The sequence below is a fragment of the Phaseolus vulgaris genome, chromosome 8 (assembly GCF_051622355.1).
Source record: "Phaseolus vulgaris cultivar YP4 chromosome 8, ASM5162235v1, whole genome shotgun sequence".
In the NCBI taxonomy this organism is placed as follows: domain Eukaryota; kingdom Viridiplantae; phylum Streptophyta; class Magnoliopsida; order Fabales; family Fabaceae; genus Phaseolus; species Phaseolus vulgaris.
Window position 1 is genome coordinate 59,991,850 of NC_143505.1, and position 23,637 is coordinate 60,015,486.

Below are 23,637 nucleotides of genomic sequence, written 5' to 3' on the forward strand. Positions count from 1 at the left end.
TATATTGATTATTCTTGTTGCAACACAATCACTTTAAATAATTTAATTTTGTACATTTCACAGGTTATGAAATAAAACAACCAATTGTTCAGGTAAAGTTGTTGGCTCTAAGATCACAATTTCAACAAGCTTTTGCCTGGATAGATCAAATACCTTCGAAAAAATTGACACAAGCATATGACGGAGAGGTATGACCACATGACAACAAATTTAGCTTAGTGCATGAACTTTGTATTAAAGGGAGCACGATCGTTACCCATATGTGCTCTTGTGAAGACAACTTTTGAAAGAACCAAATCTTAGTTTGTTGAACGAGGAACGAAAATAGAGTGCATGTTACAAGCTGACCATCAATATCCAGAAAATATTACTGTCTTGTTACAGAAAAATGAACAACAATCAACTATGTGTCATGTCCAAAACTACAATAAACAAAATTCAGAGTTAATCATGCCTTAAAATCTATGAAATATAACCCTTCTTTAACTCATTCCATCAACTCGTTACACGAATTTTAAGAAGCAAATACACTCTCATGTACATTATTTAGTTTATATATATTTTCACAAACCATAACTACTCCATTTTTTCCCTCTCTTTTCTTTTATCCATTGCTGTAAAATTTAAATCATTTCAGTATAAAAAAGTGTATTTAAATATGATAAGAGAATAACATGAACTGGTACAGAATTTAAGTTTTCTGAAAACAGAGACTGCAGGTATAAAATAAAGCCAACATTCCTACTTTGGCTTGGCACCATGTAATATATTTGAAAGAAAAGCAGTGATATCAGTTTCTGATGATCCCCCACTTGCAATTGCACTGTGGCATAACTGTTTCAACTCTCTGCTTCTTTTCCTCATCACTTCATCACCATCAAAATCCATGAATTTTCTTATAAGATTAGCAATTTCATTTTTTCTGATCAAAGTGTCCTTTTTTACCTCCTTCTTCACCCTCCACCCCACCTTCCATTCCTCCACTAAAAACTTACCATTAAGGGGTTGGTCCATAAATATAGGAAATGCCAAAAAAGGAACACCACTGAAAACACCTTCTCTAGTAGAATTCCAGCCACAATGAGACCAAAACCCACCAATTGCAGGATGCTGCAACACCCTCAATTGGTCACACCATGGCAAAACTAGTCCTCTATCCCCACACAGCTCTTTCAACCTACCATTTTCTCTGGGTTGCACCCACAAGAACCGAACACCACTATCACCCACACCAGCAGCAATTTCATCAAACTGTTCATTGGAAACAGAAAGAAAGCTCCCTTGAGAAATGTACAACACAGAGGCAGAGGGTTGGTTGTCAAGCCACTGAAAGTAGCCATGTTTAGAGGCATCAATGTGGCCATTGGCAAAACAAGGAATGGCAGGGCCAACAGTGTAAATAGGTATAGAGAACTCTGCTTTCAAAGCATCAATGGCTTGAGGCTCAAGTTCATATATGGTGGGGAATAACAGATATTGCGCTTTCTGCACCCACGGTATAACATTCAAAGCCAATTCCAACAATCTTCGACTACGCCAACTTTCATCACTGAGTGGAAAATCTGCCAGACGAATTGATGAGTTCCCCGGAATATAATCCACACGTTTCTCACCATCTTCTGCAACAAATATCTTACTTTTTAATTATCACATCAAGAACTGATATGTAGAAATTGAGTGGAGAAAAAAGTAAATCAACCTTAGAATCTTGTAGATAGATACACATGATATTATAGTATAGAACAAATTTACACAATTTTGATAGATAGAATATTAACACAAGGAGAAAATTTGCGAGTTCCATTGCAAGACATATATATAGAAAAATTACCATCTTATATACCACAACTCACAAAATCTCTATTCAAATTCATAATCTGAATGCTAAAAAAAGATTTACATCCCAAAATTTAAACTTCAGACCGATAAACAGTTCTGCTATTTTTTCCTAGTTAAGAGAATGTGAAGAGATTCAACTAACAGACAAATCAAGTGGAAAAATTTAATAAAGTAGTGTAATTTTCCTTCAATTTTACCGAAATTATTGGGTTTTATGAGATTCGTTTACTCTGTTTTTCTGTTTTAACAGAGCCTATATATAACTTGTATTCCTTTCACATTATAATATGAATATAATACTTTTTCTTCCATCTTATCCTTTACCTTTTTTCTCTTTTCCACCGCATAATCTAATGCGTCCACCGCACAATCACAATTCAATACATGTGTCATCTCTCACACACAATTAAGCAGCAAGAAAGATCATTGTGCTGCATAATGTGGGTCATGGAGACCATATTCCAATATGGTATCAGAGCGGGTTAAAGTCCCGCTCTGCTTCCGCTATTTCTTTTGTTCTTGATTCTGCTTCTTGTTTTTTTGTTTGTGATTCGTGATGGAAGCTAACACTAGCCGCAGTAAAGATCCCATCCAGAATCAAGCATTAGTCAAGGAAGAGGAAAATTCAGGTATCAAAACAATGGTAAGCAGTGTACACATTGTCACAGATTGAATCATACCATAGATGAATGTTATTTCAAGTATGGGTTTCCCCCTTGGTATAAACAAAAAGGTGAAAAGAATGAAAGAGTGACAAACAGTGTTGTGATGGATAAGAATATGAAAGTTGAAGAGGAGCAAGAAAATAAGTCAGACGCAAATAACGAGAATCAGTTCACACAAGGTCAGATATATCAAATCATGCAACTTATCCAAGAAACAAAGAAAGATTCGACGCATAAGGTGAACAATTTTGTGAATGATTCTTCAGATGAGAACATGCGAAAGGTAAGAACAATGAAAAATCTTGGGTTTTAGATACAGGTGCCACAGATCATGTGAATTATTCTATAAATAATTTTTTGACTTTTCCTAGAATAAATCCTATTCGCATTAGTTTGCCAAATGGTTCACATGTTGTTGCTTACGATGGAGCAGTAGCATTATTTGAAAACTTTTTCCTATATAACATATTATATGTACCAGAATTTGCTTTTAATCTTGTTTCTGTGCAAAAACTGGTTAAAAATCATAACTGTAAACTCACTATTACTTCTGAGTTTTGTCAGATTCAAAATGCGGAATCATTGAAGATGATTGGATGTGCTAGGCTGAACAAAGGATTATATCTTATAAATACATCAAAGCATGAAGTCACTATCAATACTGCAGGAAATTTGAATCATCCAGATCAAAGTGTTACAAAGAATATTTGGCATCACAGGCTGGGACATCCATCTAATAGAGTTTTACAGCATATGAGTAACATTTTTCCTTATAGTAGTTTCTATGAAAATAAACCGTGTGATGTATGTCATTATGCTAAGCAGCACAAACTTTCTTTCACTCATAATAGTACTCGTACTAAACACATATTTGATATGATTCATGTGGATAAATGGGGCCCTTTTGGGACTGCTTCTATGCATGGTCACAAGTTTTTTCTTACCATAGTGGATGATCACAGTAGGTTCACTTGGGTTTATCCTATGATAGCAAAATCTGAAACTAGGGATGCCTTAAGTAGATTCATTACTCTTATATATAATCAATTTAATACTGTCATAAAGGCCATCCATTCTGATAATGGAAATGAGTTTGCTTGTGCCACGTTGTATGAAAGTTTGGGTATCCTACATCAAACTAGTTGTGTGGAAACACCACAACAAAACTCTGTTGTTGAGAGAAAACATCAGCACATTTTGAATGTTACACGTAGTCTTTTATTTCAGTCTAATTTGCCTGTTGCTTTTTGGTCCTATGCTGTGACTTATGCCACACATCTAATAAACAGAATACCTACTGATGTTCTCGAGATGCAAACTCCTTATGATTTGTTATATAAAGAACAACCCAATCTTCAAAATTTAAAGGTTTTTGGTTCTTTATGTTTTGCTTCAAGTTTGCAAAGAAATAGATCTAAGCTAGATCCGAGAGCAAGAAAATGTATTTTCCTTGGATATAAAACTGGTATGAAGGGTTATGTTGTGTTTAATGTTCATAATAAGGAGATTTTTGTGTCAAGAAATGTAAACTTCTATGAACCTGTTTTTCCCTATACTGAAAATAATAATTGTAACAAAGAAAAGGGTAATCAGCAAATTGATGCTTTTGATTTTAATTTTGAACCTGTTGACACGAATGAGAGTTGTCATATTGATCAAACTGAGGAGAATATTACTGAAGAAAACAGCTTGCGAAGGTCTGATAGACACAAAAGATCTCCTAGCTATCTCAAGGACTATCATTGCCAACTTTCTAGTCACATTGACACCAAACGACTAAATCATTATGGTAAAGTTCTTCATTCCCTATCTATATATCTTGATTATGGCAATCTAACTACTAAACACCTTAACTATGTTTTAGCCATATCTTCTAATGAAAAGAGCCGCATAATTACAATGAAGCTATACAAAAACTTGAATGGTGTGAAGCCATGGAAAAGAAAATTAAAGCCTTGGAAGAAAATGAAACATGGATTCTCACTGACCTTCCCCACGGCAAGCAACCCATTGGATGTAAGTGGGTGTACAAGATAAAATACAATGCGAAAGGTGACATAGAAAGGTACAAGGCAAGACTTGTCGCGAAAGGGTATACGCGAAAGGGTATACACAACTAGAAGGAATAGATTACTTGGACACTTTTTCTCCTGTGGTCAAACTTACAACTATAAGAATGTTGCTTGCCATTGCTGCCACAGAGAATTGGCACCTTAAACAACTAGATGTGAACAATGCGTTTCTGGATGGGGATCTAAATGAGGAAGTCTACATGCTTCCTCCACCTGGCATCAAGGTTAAAACTGGACAGGTTTGCAAGCTAGTAAAATCATTATATGGTTTGAAACAAGCAAGACGACAATGGTTTGCTAAGCTTACTTCATCTCTTAACAAAATTGGTTTCACTCAATCTGTTAATGATCATTCATTATTCATAAGAAACTCTGAAAACAGTTTTACTATATTACTGGTATATGTGGATGACATTATTCTTGCAGGAAAATCTATATCAGACATAGAACAAGTTACACGACACCTAGACAAAGTTTTTAAAGTAAAAGACTTGGGCGATTTGAAGTTCTTTCTTGGTCTCGAGATAGCCAAATCTAATAAGGGCATTCATGTTTCGCAAAGGAAATATGCTCTAGACATCATCAACGATGTTGGTCTAATTGTTGCTAAACCTTGTGCCACACCTATGATGAAGGATACAAAGAACATGTTTCGAGAAGGAATTCCCATAAAAGATGTTACTGCTTATCAAAGAATCATTGGGAGGCTAATATATCTTACAAATACCAGGCCCGACATAAGCTATTATGTCCAGTTTCTAAGTCAATTCCAGCGGGCACCAACTTCAGAACATCACAGTGCTGCACACCAAGTTCTACGCTACATTAAGGGAACTCCTGGACAAGGGCTTTTCTTCTCTGCCAGTTCTGATCTCCAGCTTAAAGGTTTTTGTGATTCAGATTGGGCAAGCTGTCCACAAACTAGGTGATCAACAACCGGTTTTTGTGTTTTTCTGGGCTATTCGCCGATTAGCTGGAAATCCAAGAAACAGTCTACTGTGTCGTGATCATCATCCGAAGCAGAATATCGTGCCCTCGCTACTTTAACCTGTGAGATTCAGTGGCTGAAGTATTTGATCAATGAGTTCAAGATAAAGGTCCAGACTCCAGCTATTGTCTATTGTGATAATCAATTCGCAAGGTATATAGCTCACAATCCAAGCTTCCATCAAAAACCGAAGCACATAGAAATAGATTGCCATGTCGTACGTGAAAAACTACAATCCAAACTTTTCCAGCTGCTGCCAATCTCCTCCAACCATCAAACTGCTGATGTTCTCACAAAACCACTTGAACGTGGTGATTTTATTTATGCTATTTCCAAGCTTGGGTTGATCAACATCTACCGCTAAGCTTGAGGGGAATATTGGGTTTTATGAGATTCGGTTACTCTGTTTTTCTGTTTTAAGAGAGCCTATATATAACTTGTATTCCTTTCACATTATAATATGAATATAATACTTTTTCTTCCATCTTATCCTTTATCCTTTTTCTCTTTTCCACCGCACAATCACAATTCAATACATGTGAAATCTGTCACACACAATTAAGCAGCAAGGAAGATCATTGTGCTGCATAATGTGGGTCATGGAGACCATATTCCAATAGAAATGGACAATTCCTAAAAGAATTAGGAACATTACCAACCTGGATAAGTTGTGCTTGCATGAGACAATTTCATTATAAAGCAAGCAACTTCATTATAAAGAAGTCATGTTACCTAAAGAAGACTTTCAATCCCCCCAATTGACCAACACGACGCAAAAGTGGTGTGACTCATGCACAACTTTAATCACAGTTAGAATGATGAATACAAAGCTACTAAATATGACCCTCAAAGAAGACTTAGAAAACAAAGGAGAAGATTACCTTGTGGTAGGTCTCTCATAAATAAATTATTTTCCTAATGTAACATTATTATGCTCAAATTTAATTTTAATTTCCTTTCTTATATTAATTTCCATTCTTAACTTTCCTCTTATTGTTTTTACCGTAAAATTATAAATTGCTTTTTTTTTTCACTCTTCTACTAAATAATCAAACATAAAGAAATATATAAATACATAAAACTAAACTATTTAATTTCCAAGCTAACCCTAGTACTATTTAATTTCCATGCAAATCATAACCATAACATAATTATACGAAAATAAGCATATCAAGATTTGGTCATCTAAAACCTAAAGGAAAAGTTCATATTTTTGTATCTAAAACTATAAAAACCTAAAAAAAAACTAACACAAAAAAGTCGTGCATGATAAAATGATATTTGTTATTCTGAAGTAACATATGCTTGACTAAACAACTCAAACAATTTTTAAAACAAACTTAATGTATCATTTGTTGGGCTTCTCTAGTAAAAAGAAGTTGCCTCGAGCAACATATGTCCTTTTAACAATTTACAATTTTATATTCTGTTAATTCAGACTTAAATATAAACTTAATAAAATATTATTTTTTATTGTTAAGTTGCTCAAACAAATTTTAAGAAACTCTACCATACGCTAAGATTGTAAATTTAAAAAGAGTGTAAATTTTCAACGAAAACTTCTAGAATTAAAAATGAAAAAAATTCAAATTGTTTACTGTTTTTAATTCTTCTAAAATGGGGGTGGAAAAATTAAAATCGATTTTTCGGGAATAGGAAAGGGCAGATCCTCTTTCATCAGCCAAACTGATAAAAAAACAATTCCAAGGGTGAAGATGGTTCTATTGGACCAACCCTAATGATTATTATAATAATTAATAAAAATAATTAACTGGCTACATTTAATTCTTGTAGAGAGATTGGTGAGTGAAGCTCTAGAACAGTCATGGTAATTTTCAAACATGGTTTTGTGAGGGTAACTGACCTGATACGTTTACAGGGTAGTGGCCGTTTCGCCGGAGAAGATGGTAGTGTTTGAGCACGGCGAAAAACGACGCGGACATGGGCCAAAACGACGCCACGGGAATGTTTCTAGCGTTGGCGACGCGAACCACCCAGTAGAGGAAAGTGTCGTATATGATTACTGTGGGTGGAAGGTGAAGACGGTTGAGGAAGTCTTCAAAGGGCGCCTCCATTTTGGTCATAACGGCTTCAAGGAAGGTGACGAAGTCCTTGGCTCGACCCTCTTCGGATGGAATAACGTTGGGGATTGTGGCGAATCGGATGTTGTCGGGTTTGGTGTCGGAGTCGATGAAGCCGAGCCATTCTTCGGTGACGACGAAGGTTACCAGGATTTGAGAGTTTTTGGAGAGGAGCAACTTGCAGAGGTTCATCATGGGATTCACGTGACCTCGTCCTGGGTACGGCACCGCTACCACGTGGCAGGCCATGGTTGGTGGTTGTTCAACCAGATGCGCCATAGAGATAAGAACAGTGCAACAAGCAATGTGAGCAGAGCACGTGACTATTGAATGATCACTGCACCCTCCTCTGCAATGTTCACATACAAGTCTTCAATGTTCTTTGTTGTGTCAAAGTCTCTCTTATACTCTATAACGACTATTAAAACAGTAACTTTTTTTTTTTTTTTACATTTGGTGTAATTTTTTTTTATCTTTAAAATTAATTTCTGATTAATGTTTTTTTTTTAGTGTATGATTCAATTGTCAAGAGAACATTTAAAAAAATTGTATGTATGAAACACAATTTTGATTGCACTTACTCTTATTTCTATTTTTTTTTTAAATGAAGTCGTATAATATTGACAGTGTATTAATTTTTGTGATATAAGTTTGAAGTTATATAAGAATAATAAAACTTTAATATGATCTTATTTGAATTAAACTCATGTAGAGATGATGTGATTTCAGTTGTTCTTATATTTTATTCAAGTCGCTTACCATTTACTCAAATTTTGCATGAGATTTTTTTTTTTAATTTAGTCTATAGTTTTTAATATTATTATTTATATTAATATTAATATTCACATTTAAAAAAATGATTAATATGTTATTATTGATTGTTTATATGAAGATATTATTTGTGAAATTTAAAAATTAATATTGTATATTTATTAAAAAAATATAAGATGAATAATTTATTCAATAAAAAAATTAATATATGTTAAAATTAGAAAAATTAATATAAGATTTATGATTAGGGATAATATGGAAATTAGTTGTTTAATTTATGCAGTTATATATTACTATTTGTTTGATTATTTTGTTGGATAATTGGAGAAAATGAAACTATAAGTTAATAGTACAAAATAAAAAGAAAAATAAAAATAATAATAGAAATTTGAATTAAATTTTATTATCAATATATCATGATGTAAGTTCACTTCATAATAGATTTTATTATGCCTTTTTATTTATCTAAGATATTGCATTGTTTTTCAATAGTACACCACCTCACAAAAGCTTGACCAACACAATCTCATTATCTACATGTTGAGTCTTCATTTTGACCTTCAACAACTTTCTATGTACACATACATTTTAATATTTAAATAATTAATGATAAATTATAAAGTAATAATTGAGTTATTACGGACTAGTTTCCTTACGATAAATAAAAATAACAGAATAATATAGCATATATAATGTAGAAACAAGGTTTATTTTGATAAGTAGGTATACAACATATAGAATTAAAGAAGTGAGACTTTGATCTTCATTCATTTAAAAAAAACATAGTTCGTGTATAGTATGTTTCACGAAAACACTTAAGAAATGAGTGATTTTATGTAATAAAGGACTGAAATATTTTCATATTTTGAGTAAAAATTATGATAACATTTTTGTTTTTTAAAATTACTTTTACACTTTTTTTAGCCATTACCATGGTCTCTTTTATTATGAGTGTAAATATAATTTTAAAATTCAGAAAATTTACGAACAATCTAAAAAAAGGGGATACTATTAAAAAAGGGAAAAGCTTACAAAGAATTTAAAAAAAAATAGGATTAGTGTAATTCGAAAAAGAATGTGAGTAATTTACCTTTCTCATTTTCAGTTTTTCTTGTTAAACTTTGTCCTTCCACAAATCATCTTTATTTTTTAACAATTAAACACGCTTTATAACGTCTCTAACATTTGACTTGAGGAATCCACTGCAAGTATCTTTCTCGGAAAGATGTTGGAAGAAACAAAAAAACGTGTGGGGTCTATCTATATGACTAGGATTTTTTATTTATTTAAAACTTACTTGTTTCCCTTTAGTTTTTTGGACTTGAAAATTTAGTTCTATAAATTTTTCATCACATTTTGTTATTTTCTTCTAGTTTTTTAATTCATACATAAATTTAAATTTAGTTATATATAACTTGTCAATTGATATTGTTATATCAATTTATTTGTTTTTTTTTATCAAACATAGATAAAGAAATATAATAGATGTAAACAATTATGGTTTAAAAAACACATGAATGCTTAAATGAGTAAAAAAATAAATGTTCATAGATTTGAAATTTATGATAGTTTATGAATGTTTTGAAACTCATGATATTCTACGAAGATTTTCAAACTTGTGGTATTTAACTAAGGCTTTGAAACTTATGAAATTTTATGGAGGTTCTGAAACCCATGGTAATTAACAAGGTTTTTGTAAATCCATTATATTCTATGAAGGTTCTGAAATCGATGATAGTTAACACGGGTTTTAAAACCTTTGTTAAATAGAGTCTTTTATTGGGGTTTAAAAAAAACCCACGGAACACTTTCCCAACGAATGGTTTTGCCTGTGGAAACTACAATCTCAGCTAAATGATTTAACGTAGATGTTAATCCTTGGTAATGTAAAAATGAAGTTTTGTCAAAACCATTTTTTTTAGTGATAATTAACAATTATAACAATTTTCATAAGTAACAATTGTAACATTTTTCATCAGTAAGCATTGTTAACAAGGTTAAGTGGAGTGAAGGTAACATTCAATTAAAAAAGATTCAATTAAAAAAGATTAATTTGATGAACATCAAGATAGCATTTATGATGAAATCGTGTTTAATTTAGGGTTCCAATAATTTTAACTTGCCCTGATTAATTAAGTTCTAATGATAATTTTCATTGAGTCCAAACTTAAAATATCTCAATTATTACAGTTAATTATCAACTTTTAAAACTAACCTTTTATAGACTACCAATCTTTCAAGAGTATTTGTTCCATATTAGGTCTCATTAATATTTGCTTCCTAACTTGCGAAGGACTAACAAAAAATATGGATACAAGGCTTATAGAAAGAAACTAATATTAATTTTGTCATTTTTAATCTTTAGTTATTTCTCTTTATACATATGTCTAGCCTTTATTGACTTTTTATTTTACATTGTCTCTTTAGTTACTTAGAATGAATGTACTGCTTATTTATATATCCAGATTCTTTGCTTTGATTTAAGTAAAAAAAATAAAATATAATTCTTTCTCATATCTTTTTTTTTTTTCTCTTTTGTTCATCTCTATTATATTTTATAATAATTTCTTATGTATTTTACCTTTTCTAATTTTGTAGGGTTTGCATTTTGGCTCATTAAATTTGTTATTTTTTCTATTTCTAATAGTTGAGACTTTGATTTTTATTTAGATTTATCATTTGGTGAATACTAACTATAAGGTTTTAAGTTTTATAGGACATATATTTGATTTATTAATTAAAAAATCAATATTTAAATCATTAATAATAAATTATAAAATAATAATTGGATTATTAAGAAGTAGTTTTCTGAGATAAATGAAAATAACAGAATAATATATATGTAATATAGAAACAAAGTTTATTTTAATAAGTAGGTATAAAAAAAGACAAAATTAAAGAAGTCAGACTTTTATCTTTATTTATTTCAAAAACATAGTTCGTGTAACACTTAAGAACGAGTAAGTTTATGTATTAAAGGACTTAAATATTTTCATATTTTGAGTAAAAAATATGATAATATTTCGTTTTCTTTTAAAATTAGTTTTATACTTTTTTTTACCCATTACAATAGTCTCTTTTATTATGAGTATAAATATACGTTTAAAATTTCATAAAATTTACGTGCAATTTAAAAAAATGGAATATTATTAAAAAGGGAAAAACCTTACAAAGAATTTAAAAAAATTAGGATAAGTGTAAATCGAAAAAGAATGTGAGTATTACCTTTCTCATTTTCAGTTTCTCTTGTATAATAACTTTCTCCTTCCACAAATAATCTTTATAATTTTTTATTATTGTATTTTTTTTTTTTTATAAAATACCGTGTTATGCGGGTACATGGCGAGTTCTCTAACATTTGAATTGAGGACTCTTTCTGACAACCTTAGTCTACAATTATTTTGCTCTGAAAGTTCGTGGAAACCACCAGCAGAAAACGTGTGGGTTTTATCTATATGAGTAGGTGTTAATTGTGTAAGAATTGTTGAGTTTAAATTTACTTGTTTCCCTTTAGTTTTAGTTTTTTGAACTTGAAATTTTAGTTCTATAAAGTTTTCATCACATTGAGGGTTTCTCTCATCCGAAAATGGAGGCTCTCTGTTCGAGGTGGGTGAATGGCTAGAGTTGGCTGAAGAAACCAAAGGTACAGAGACTTGTATGTCTTGCTTCATCTGTTGTGGGACTGATCTGTTATGCACTCAGTTCCACTTTCAATCATTTACTCGGAAACTGGATCTGGTGGAAGATGCTTCTTTATATTGTTTTCATTTTCATCATTTGCCTTGCCGTCTGGTTCGCACCGGCAAGGTCCAGCTCCACCTCTCTCCGGCTTGAAGTTCATTTAGCATTTTTGGTTATAATACTGACTTCTGTTTATTCCTTTTTGTTTGACAACGTGGTGAAGGGTAAAGCAGATGCATACAGCCTTATCTCTTGTGCTGCTTTTGCTACCATGTCGCTTGGCTTGTCAAATCTGACTCAACTCGGAGTCCAGATTGATCTACTATACTTCTTCTGTGGAAGTCTAATAGTACAACTCATGAAGATCAAATTGTGGTTAGTAATTGTTGGAGGGGGGTTCAGTTATTCCCTCCTCCAGCTTCGTTACTATCCCCGCGACACACTAGGGGAGAATCTTCAGCTCCAGGTCCAAAATCAAGTAATCATTGAAGTTGATGATTCAGAGAGTCAAATGTCACAACATGCTAATGCTGATGTTGATAGTACTCTAGCTACCTCACTAGAAGATGGGGATCTACTCACGCAAAGCAACTCACATCCACAAGATGATGGTCTTATCATCCAACAACAACTCATGAATTGTATAAAGGAGCTTGAGAAGGAGAATCGGATGGTTGTTCGCATGGTTTGTAGTCACGTGGAGAAATACTTTAAAGCCGTGTTGTGACGTGAACCGATGACAAAACTTTAATCCTCCAAAAATTAACATACACAGAATTGTTTCACCCTTCTAGCCTGTCCTTAAGAAAACATACGTAGGAGTAACCGAGTAAGAAGAAAACTCACCTTCCTTCCAGACCAGTTATCATCCAAATCCAACTCAATCCTCGAGCCTTTCAGATTCTATTCATGAGATTTTGATTTTTTCTTAGATTTATCATTAGCTGAATGTTTGTTAAGGTTTTATGTTTTATAGGAGATACATTTTATTTATTAATTAAAAAATCAATGTGTAAATAAATTAATAATAAATTATAAAATAACAAGTGGGTTATTAATTAAGTAATTTTCTAGCTATAAATGAAAATAACATAATAATATGACATATATATACAATCCCGTATAAGAATGGGAGCAGAGTGACCTTTTCCATTTTCAGTCTCTAACACGTGTGGGGTCTGTATCTGGGACTCACGTGTGGGTTCTCTAACTCTATGACTCCGTCTGTGTAATTGTGTAAGAGTATAAAGCTTTGATCACAGTGAGGGTTTCTGTAGTAAAAAATAAAAATGGAGTCTGTTTATTTGAGATGGCTGAAGAAACCAATGGTACTGAGACTTGTATGTCTTGCTTCATCAGTTGTTGGAGTGATCTGTTATGCACTCAGTTCCACTTTCAACCATTTACTGGGAAACTGGACCTGGTGGAAGATCCTTCTTTACATTGTTTTCAGTTTCATCATTTGCCTTGCCGTCTTCTTCTCACCGAAAAGGTCCAGCACCACCTCTCTCCGGCTGGAAGCTCATTTAGCATATTTGGTTCTAATAGTCACTTCTGTTTCTTCCTTTTTGTTTGATAACGCGGCGAAGGGTAAACCAGATGCATTCAGCCTTATCTCCTGTGCTGCTTTTGCTACCATGCCGCTTGGCTTGTCAAATCTGACTCAACTCGGATTTTGGGTTGATCTACTATACTTCTTCTCTGGAAGTCTAATAGTACAACTCATGAAGATGAACTTGTGGTTAGTCATTGTTGGAGGGGGCTTCAGTTATTGCCTCCTTCAGCTCCAACTTCGTTACCATCCGCACGACACACAAGACCATAATAATCTTCAGCTCCAGGTCCAAAATCAAGTAATCATTCAAATTGATGATTTAGAGAGGCAAATCTCACAACAAGCTAATGCTCATGATGTTGATAGTACTGTAGGTACCTCACCAGAAGATGGGGATCTACTCAGGCAAAGCAATTCACATCCACAAGATGATGGTCTTATCATGCAACAACACCTCATGAATTGTATAAAGGAGAATCAGATGTTGAGGAAAATTATTTACCCTAAGAATGTGCAGACACCTGTTACCGACGGAGGGCTTCATCTGATGATTACTAAAGAAGCAATCCTTAGATTGGCCTATGTTTTTAGGATCAATAAACTCAGCCACATAGGAAAAAAGAGGCATGATTTGAAATTCGACCATGATTGGTTTCGACAAAAGGTGGAACAAAACTGCAACCTCTATCTAAGGAATAAGTTTTTGAAACTTGAGACAAATGAGTCAGCGGAAGCAGATTTGACAGCGGAGTTAATGAAAGATAAACTCCACTTTGAGGAGACATGCACACTTCAATCTACATGGACTGTCTCTCATAAACCACAGAGGGAACCAATAGTAAAATCCATAGAACCCTTCTTATAAAAATGTTATTAAAAATTATAGCAATTTCAGTTTAAATATTTTTTTATAAAGGTGACATTATAAAAATATCACTAATATAAATATTTTGTAACATTCCATTAAATATATTACTAAATTGTTTAATAGAAAATTTGTTACATTACTGTCAATAATTGAGGTTTTAAGAAATCTCACCACAATGATTTGTTGAAGGGATTGACCTTTGAAATAAAACTTCAAATGTTTTAATAACTAAATTAAATTTATAAAATTAATGATCTAGCTAAACTATGAAAAATATATATATCTCCTTCTTGGATAAGGAAGGGAATAACTATTAGAAATGAAAAATACAATACAAACTCATTTCCTGATTTATAATCATCATATATCCTGAGATCAAATTTTGATACATGAATAATTCACATACCAAAAGGTAGAGTTAGAGTTTTAGAAAAAATATTTTTGAAATATCTCAATTAATCAAAAAAAAAAATCTAAAAAAATTATAATATAAAAGGTCTATTACACAGAATTTCAACAGTATAAAATGATTCACAACTCTAACAGTCAAATTACAATATTTAAAACTAAGAAGTTGAAAGAAATGTCTAACATTTCACCCGTAGTAACTTTACATTCACTATTTTCATTAGTGCTTGGATCAAAATTTAGAAATATAATTATAGTTTTACAATAAAATTCCAAACCAAAAATTCAAAAACAGGAAACTTGGAGATGCCATTAAAAGTCGTAGTTATGCTTTAATTTATAGAGAACTACCGTTATATTTAGAATCAATTTGGATTAATTTCTCTATAATAATATAGTAGAAGAAATTGAATCAAACTTCTTTTGTAATGTAAAATAAACTTTTACATTGTACGCATGTAGTCTACTTAATTCCTTTTCTTTTTCTCCTAGTACTTTAAAAAAGGTATATTCAAACTAATATTTTAATTATCAAAATATATGTTGCTACTCAACTTCATGAATTACAGATTAAGTTATTAAATCATTTCGGCATCTCAGTTGAACAATATCAAACGTTTGGCCATTTCTTTTGGCAGGTGGTTCACTTGTGGTCACATTTGCTAACTACACCCAACACTAGGCAATTATATTAGTTTGTACAAGAAAGAATTGTTTTAATGGAGATTATTTATTATATGTTAATTAATATAACTTAAAAATAGATTTAATTAACAACAGACATATTTTTAATTTTGATTAAATTTTATAAGATTTTGTACTACCAACACTTAAATAATAGAGATTTTAAAACATCATTTAGTGTTAGTGGATGAAAATGGCTAAAGTTTACTTTATTGTTTAGTCTTAACTACCAAATAACTGTGAAATCACTTTAATAATAGGATACACGTAATAAAAAATTATTTCTATTCTTATTTACATAAACGTAAAAAAAATTTCTGCAGTGGCACATGTTGAAACAACTAAAAGCTCTTGCCAAATTCACATACACCTCACAACTTTTTCTAGATAAAAACAAATTTGTTTTAGAACCTCACCAAAATACTTCAATCTTTTCAAGTTTCAATAAATAAATATAATTAAATATTTTTTTATATATAAATAATTTAAAAACATATAATTTTAATATTTTTATTTTATTTTATTTTGTTTTCCCTCTCTCTTTTTTTTGTTACTTTTCCTCTTTCTCTTCCACTAAACACGTAATCCCTCACTCCCACTGCATACTCACGCTCTCCTAACCCTTAATCCTCTTTCTACCTCTGGTCCACCACGAAGCTGCTTCTGGCTTTCCTCCACCGGGAAACCACTTCTCTACAAACCGCGTTTCGTTCACGCAAGATGTGTTCTGCGATTTGTTGGATTTCAAGGTACAAAAGGTGACTACCACTTCTGCAATACACGTTTCAAGGTGATTTTTGTTGGATGAATTGGCGTTTCCGTTTCCGTGCTGTGTTTTTTACTGGATCCACGAACTGATTTTTTACAGGATGAAATTCATTTCTCGGTTCAGTTAGAGGTTCAAAACGTCAACTGATTTTCTACGGTGTTTTAATCATCTGCAACTTGCTTATGGTTCTGAAATTTTGCAAGAGTGCAACGCTATTCCCAGCTAAGTTCTGAAATCACGTCTACTGATTTTACTGCTTTGAGAACGAAATCAGTATTAAAGTTTTATAGCAGTTCAGGGAGATGATCAAGGATTACTTCTGTTCCAATTCCTGTAAGTTGCTTCTTACTCATCATCTTAACTCTAGGTAATTTATTGTTTGTTACGGTATTTTAGGAATTCCTTTTTAACTTTAGTCTGAATTAAATATAGATTTTTAAACCATATATCAATCTAGGTTTAAAAAACAGTGAGAAGTGGACTAATTAGTATTTCTTTAGTACTTGAAGTGCAGAGTATAGTAAACACGATGCAAGAAAAAAGAAAACAGAGAAGAAAAGAAGGACGAGGGAGATAAAAAGAGAACGAAGAGGTGTGTTTTACGTTTTGATGTATCTGATAACTCTTTTTGCAGCTTTCATATGTGTTTCGTTTGGACAGTGCATGAACCTTGAAAGAATACTCACAACATTTAGGATGTCAGGTCTGGTTGTTGTTAAGTACATCAGACAACCTATCAAACTTCTAAACTTAGATTCATTAACCTTGTCAGAACCATCATCTTTGATTAGCTTCTCCTTTTGATTCATGGGAGTGTTCACAGTTTTGCAATCTTCCATCAGAAATTTCTTGAGTATTTCCTTTGCATGTTTTCTTTGACTTAAGAAAACTTCATCCTGATTCTGTTTGATCTCAATGCCAAGAAAGTATGACATAAGACCAAGATCTGTCATTTCAAAGACCTTTTTCATTTCCAGTTTGAACTGGTTGATTTCTTCAACATTGCTTCCTGTAACTAACATGACATCCACATAAAGAGAAATTACCAAAATATTTGTACCTTGATGTTTGACATACAATGTGAGTTCAGATTGGCTTTTATGAAAGCCAAGGTGCACCAGATGATCATCAACCTTGTTGTACCAGGCTCGTGGAGCTAGCTTTAATCCATATAAATCCTTTTTCAAAAAGTAGACTTTATTTTCATTGCCCTCATTCACAAAGCCTTCAGGTTGTTCAACAAAAATTTCTTCTTGCAAATCTCCATTTAAGAATGCAGATTTAACATCCAAATGGTATACTTTCCAGCTCCTTTGAGCAGCAAGAGCAAGCAATAATATTACAGTGTCAAGCCTGGCAACAGGTGCAAATGTCTTTGAATAATCAACACCAAAAACTTGTGCATATCCTTTCACAACAAGTCTTGCTTTGAATTTGTTGATAGAACCATCAGGACTTAGCTTGGTTCTGAAAACCCATCTTACTCCAATTATTTTTCTGTTTAGTCGACCAACCAACTCCCAGGTTTTATTTTTCTCAATCATAGAAAGCTCCTCCTACATTGCAGCCATCCAGTGTTGACTGTTTTTTGCATCGTGAAATCCTGCAGGCTCACAAACAGCTACATTGCACCTTTGACAGATGTCAGACAATAGTCTTGTTCCTCTGACAGGTGCATCATCAACTGTAGCATCATCTTCAGATTCTTCAGTCATGCTCCCAAGGGTTGAACTGTTTGGAGCATTTGGACTTTGATTCACCTTAGTTGAACTTTCCCAATCCCATTGTTCATTTTCAACAAAATGAACATCTCTGCTTACAATCACACGACCAATTTGTGGCTGAAAAATTTTGTAAGCTTTGGATACAGTGCTATATCCAACAAAGATGCTTGCTTATGCTTTTTTATCAAGCTTATCACGCTTGACCTGTGGAATATAAGTGAAGCAAAGACAACCAAATATTTTGAGAAATTTTAAAGAAGGTTTGTAGCCATACCAAGCTTCATATGGTGTCAGATCTTTCAAGGCTTTTGTAGAAATTCGATTTTGTAGGAATACAACAGTGTTTGTTGCCTCCCCCCATAACCCTTTTGGAAGATTCTTTTCATGGAGCATACACCTTGTCATCTCCATAATGAATCTGTTCTTCCTTTCACTGACACCATTCTGTCGAGGAGTATATGGTGTTGTTAATTGATGTTGAATTCCAGCTTCTTCACAAAATTTGTTGAAAGCATCAGAGGTGTATTCCTTGCCATTGTCAGACCTTATAATCTGAATTGAGCATCCACTTTCATTTTCAACTCTGGTTTTGAATTTCCAGAATATACTGGGAACCTCTAACTTTTGTTTCAACATGAAAATCCAACACATTCTTGTTAGATCATCAATAAAAATTATGTAGTAGAGGTTACCATTTAATGAAGGTGTTCTCTGAGGACCACACAAATCAGTGTGCACCAGTTGCAGCTTTTTCGAGGCTCTCCAAGCTTGTTTAGGGAAAGGTTGTCTGTGTTGCTTCCCAAAATTGCAGGCATGACAAGGAGGAATATTATCATCAATGTCTGCGAGTCCTTCAACTAGCTTCTTTGATTGCATCTGAAACAATCCTTGATGATGAAAGTGCCCAAGTCTTTTGTGCCAAATCTCAGTGGCACTAGCTCTGGACTTGAAGGCCATTTGTTCTTTCTCCATTGGATTTAAAGCAAAGCTTTTTCCTTTCATTTTGACATTGAACAAGTCTTTGCCACTAGCATCTCTAATCAAGCACTGTTTATTCTCAAACAACACTTTATAGCCTTTATCGAGTAGGTGGCCAACACTTAAGAGATTTTGATCAATTTTAGGTACAAATAAAACATCTGAAACAAATTTTGTACCTTCATAGCTTGCTATAGCTACTGTGCCTTTTTCCCTTGACTTCCAAGAGTTCACCATTTCCAATTCTCACTCTCTTAACTTCAGTGTTTTTTAATTCTTCGAAAAGCTCCTTGTCATATGTCATATGATTTGTGCACCCACTGTCAATCAACCAGCTCTCACTTGATTCTCTACTTGAGAAACAAGTGACCACGAACAATTGATCTTCTTCTTGACCAACAACTTGTGCATCTACTTCTTGCACCTGACCTTTGACTTTGCAGATCACAGCTTCATGTCCAAGTTGATTGCATTTGGAGCATTTTGCATCGGGTCTTCTCCAACACTTGTATGGTGGATGACCTTTCTTCTCACAGTGGCGGCAAGGTGGGTAGGATTTTTTGGAACCTTCTTCCTTTTTTAAGTTTTTCTTCTTTTTGTACCTGTTGTTGTCTTGATGCTTGACAGGTAAAGCTCCTTCAATCACCCCTTCTTGCCTCATAGACCTTCTTTGCTCTTGTGCTTGTAAAGCATTCAAGAGCTCTGTAAGAGAGATTTTTGACAGGTCTTAGGTGTTCTCCAGAGTAGTAATGGTGGCTTCAAACTTCCCGGGAACAGTGACCTGCAGCTTTTCAACAATCCTAGAGTCAATACACACAGAACCAAGTAATCTCACCTTATTGGCAATGCTGAGAAGTCTGTCAGAGTACTCCTTCATTGACTCAAACTCCTTCCTCTTCTGCAACTCGAAATCCTGAATCAAATTCAGGACTTTCATTCCACGAATCCTCTCATCTCCTGCAAATTCACCCTTGAGGTAATCCCAAATTTCCTTTGTTGTTTTGAGGGACATTATTTGTGTGAAGATCATTTGAGATATAACTGCAAATAGGCAAGCTTTTTCCTTTGATTTTATGGTTTTTTTCTCCTTCTATGCTTTGATTTGTGCAACAGTAGGATTTGCTGGAAGTGGAGGGACTTCGTAATCTTCTTCTACTGCTTCCCAAAGATCCAAAGCCTTGAGATAAGTCTCCATACGAATTGCCCACATTTGATAATTGTCTCCATCAAAGACTGGTGGTGCAACAGCTGAAAAACTTGATTCTCCTTCCATTTTGACCTCACAGATCCCTTAAGAAGAGTGCTTTGATACCAATTTGTTAGTTTCAAAACAAATAATATTTGATTGATCAATTGAGATGATATATTAAAGTTGGAAAGTTGTGCATTTGTACACAGAATGAATAAAGATTGTTCTAAAAAACAGAAAATAAATATGGTAACAAACCAATAGTTAAAACAGAATTAATTAATTTTCTAAAAATCTGGAGACTTATTCAATAACAAAAAAAAGCTAACTTGTAGGATGTTAAACACATGATCCTAACAAACATTCTTAAATATCAACTTTTTTTTAAAAGAACTATAGAAAAGGTTTCATAAAACCAATAAAAGAAGAAAGAGTTTGGTTACTGACTTACCACGTCAAAAACAGCCTTAAGTTAACTTTCCTTTACCATAAGCAACAATCAAGTTGTCTATGGTTCTGTTGTAAACTCCCATCAGATAAGAAAATTTTGGTTATTATGTAGTGTTTCCATTGCTTGATACCACTTCCTTGGAAAGCAAAAACAAAAGGGACATAATTGAAAGCATATACACCTATGTCTGAGATTTGATTAAGTACCTTAAACTTTCTATCCAACCAGGGAAAGGTTCTCTGTAAGTATTAGTAATGATTGTGGGACGTACAATTACTATATTCATGTTTCCCTTTGTAGTTCCTACAATCATTTCTCCCATTGCCTTTGTAAAGACATAGGTGTGTGGCCATCCATATATCGTTGCTCTAATAATTAGTCATGAAACAACCATCATATGGTAATTGTAAAAAATGAAAATGTTACCTGATACACACAAAATTATAGATAAACTTGTGGAGGTAATTTAAATTGTTCAACAAAAGGAAGGTGGTGTGATTAAAGTGGAAGTAGTAGAATTGGAAGACCTTTTACTTCCCAAGTCCTTCATGGCCAATTCAATATCATTGAAGGCAAGATTTGATTCGCTACCATTCAGATAAAGTTTGCATCATCATGGGCACACAATTTTTTATTATATAAGCAAAGAATTAAATTAAGTAAAAGATACTTTATACATATCTCAACCCGTTTACGAATAAAGAGAATGATACTATCTATATCTAGAACGGGCACTATTACCCTTCCTAAAGCTACCTACGAAGAAAAAAAACAAGAGCTTCTTAAAGCACCACCAGCAACAATTCCTGCCATTCCTCCGCCACTGCAAAAAAAAAAAACCTTACATCACAATGGATCATCATGGGCACACACATATATATTAAATATGAGATTCTGATATAACCATGCAACAGATACGACCTTAAGCATATATATTTACAAGGACATAAAATGAGCCAAAAAATTTCAAGTTAGGCTTTAGCCAACAGAAAAGAAAAAATTGTTGATGAAGCAGTTAGGCAACTAACACAATAATGATTTTTTTTCTAAAACTTATCCACTCCATTTCCAATACATGTACATGACTTGGTAGCTTGCCAAAGTGAGGCCATTGGTGTTCCAGTCACCAAAACTCATCTTGCTCCCAATTCATGCATCAGAAAAAAGAGTCTTCATTAAGATAACAATGTAGTACTAGTACTACCACCAATAATACTCCTATATACAACCATTTATTTATTGGTGGTCAATAATGGCCATATGCATATACTTAAAAAAGACTACATGACATACACTATATATAATAACACTACAAAAAAAAATTATGAAATAAAAACATATTTTAGAAACAAAAAATAATTAGTTGCTATATTGACTAAATTAGAGACTATTTTAGAAACTAAAAAAAAAAATTGGTTTCTAAATTAATTTATATTATTGATGAATAATTTCTAAATTGGTATCTAAGGTTTTTCTACTAAATTTAGAATCTAAATAATTGGTAGTTAAAATCTTGGTATAAACTATTTATCAATAATAGAAACTAATTTAGAAACCAATAATTTTTTTAGTCTCTAAACTATATTTAATTTAGTCAATATAGCAACTAGTTATTTTTAGTCTATAAAATTGGTTTCTATTTAATAACTTTCTAGTAGTGTTGGTTTATATAATTCCTAATTTTTTTTGTTGCAAGCTCACACTTCAAAAAAATGACTTATTTTGTTTTAGCTTTTGATGTACATATTTTTATGTGTAATTTTAGTTTTAGTTGTAATTGTTAATATTTAATTTTCATAATTTTGAAATATTTTAAATTAAGGTCTTTATTTTAAAATGCATCTAATAATTAATTCACTGTGAGAGTGACAAATGATAAAGTTAATTTCTCCTAGCAATATGTTTTAATGCTCACATCTAATAGATAATGCAATTATTTAGGATATATAAAGCAGTGATAAACACCAATGGTTGTCAAGTTAGGTAATAGTGGCTTGTGATCCGAGTTCGGACACTAAAGTGATGGAAGAAGCAATATTGGAGTAAGAAGAAAATAGTGTCTTATTTAGGGTTTCTTCTCCTTAGATATAATAGACATAAGTGTGGCTGAATTTTGATTCCTTGTTAGGACTATCGGTGACGGCCATTAAACCTGTGTTGGAGAGCAGTGTGTCTGCGGTAGAAGAGAGAAGTCGGGAGGATTGTTAGAGATGGTGGAAAATGGGGTTGAAGATTTTTAAACTCGTGGTATTTAACGGAGATTTTGAAACTCATATTATTTTACGGGATGATATATTTATTGATTTATATTTTCCTAGCGGTGTTAATTTAATTTTTTAGAAACTGAAATAAAGTTATCAAAATTCTCTTCTTGAAGAGTGAAAACTCTCTCCCAGTTCTCTCAAAGATGTCAATTTTTTTTGGAGAAAATGATCCATAAATTTGAACTTGTAATTTAATAAATATAAAAAAATTGTTTTTAAACTAATCTACATTTATTGATATTTTTAGTAATATAGTAATTGTGAAAAATACAAACCAATTTTATTCTTTTTTTATTTATTTAATTAAAAAGAGTTAACTAAAAAACATTTAAAAAAATTGATACTATATTAAAGTAACATTTATTTACCAAATGTCACAATATTATGTTTATTTTATTTATAGTAATATTTATATATAAAAAATGTTACTAAAACTTATGTATTGAAAATGTAACTAAAAATACAAAAATGCTGTAGTGTAATCCGGGTTAAGTTAGAGATTCTAAATTTACAACTTTCAATTATTGAAACACGTTTATAAATATTTTTTTTAAACATTACAAGAAAATCATGAAATAAAAATCAATTTTTAAAGATCAAAATAATTAGTTGGAATAGTAACTAAATTAGAGACATTTTAGAAACTAAAT

At 32.4% G+C, this 23,637-nt stretch overlaps 2 protein-coding genes and 1 long non-coding RNA gene across 6 annotated transcripts; 2 read left to right on the forward strand and 1 right to left on the reverse strand.

Moving 5' to 3' along the window:
* Window positions 1–631: 631 nt before the first annotated feature.
* Window positions 632–8,043, reverse strand: LOC137824266 (UDP-glycosyltransferase 87A1). 2 transcript variants are annotated; one of them, XM_068629826.2, is made up of 2 exons: window positions 7,429–8,043; window positions 632–1,619 (listed from the first exon to the last, which is right to left on the reverse strand). In XM_068629826.2, the coding sequence occupies exons 1-2, from the start codon at window positions 7,922–7,924 to the stop codon at window positions 742–744; spliced, it is 1,374 nt and encodes a 457-aa protein (XP_068485927.1). In that variant the 5' UTR covers window positions 7,925–8,043; the 3' UTR covers window positions 632–741. The 2 variants fall into 2 exon arrangements, with proteins under 2 accessions (XP_068485927.1, XP_068485928.1); XM_068629827.2 differs by having other exon boundaries at window positions 632–1,616; window positions 7,429–8,020.
* Window positions 8,044–11,755: 3,712 nt separating this feature from the next.
* On the forward strand, window positions 11,756–13,021 carry LOC137827098 (uncharacterized). The gene is made up of 2 exons (XM_090294175.1): window positions 11,756–11,854; window positions 12,039–13,021. The coding sequence occupies exons 1-2, from the start codon at window positions 11,756–11,758 to the stop codon at window positions 12,822–12,824; spliced, it is 885 nt and encodes a 294-aa protein (XP_090150301.1). The 3' UTR covers window positions 12,825–13,021.
* Window positions 13,022–16,161: 3,140 nt separating this feature from the next.
* LOC137827104 (uncharacterized) lies at window positions 16,162–23,108 on the forward strand. 3 transcript variants are annotated; one of them, XR_011083664.2, is made up of 4 exons: window positions 16,162–16,402; window positions 16,481–16,714; window positions 16,882–16,973; window positions 22,852–23,108. It is a non-coding gene; the product is annotated as an uncharacterized LOC137827104 (long non-coding RNA). The 3 variants fall into 3 exon arrangements; XR_016514491.1 differs by lacking the exon at window positions 22,852–23,108 and having other exon boundaries at window positions 16,194–16,402; window positions 16,882–17,329; XR_016514492.1 differs by lacking the exon at window positions 16,882–16,973 and having other exon boundaries at window positions 16,215–16,402.
* Window positions 23,109–23,637: the final 529 nt, after the last annotated feature.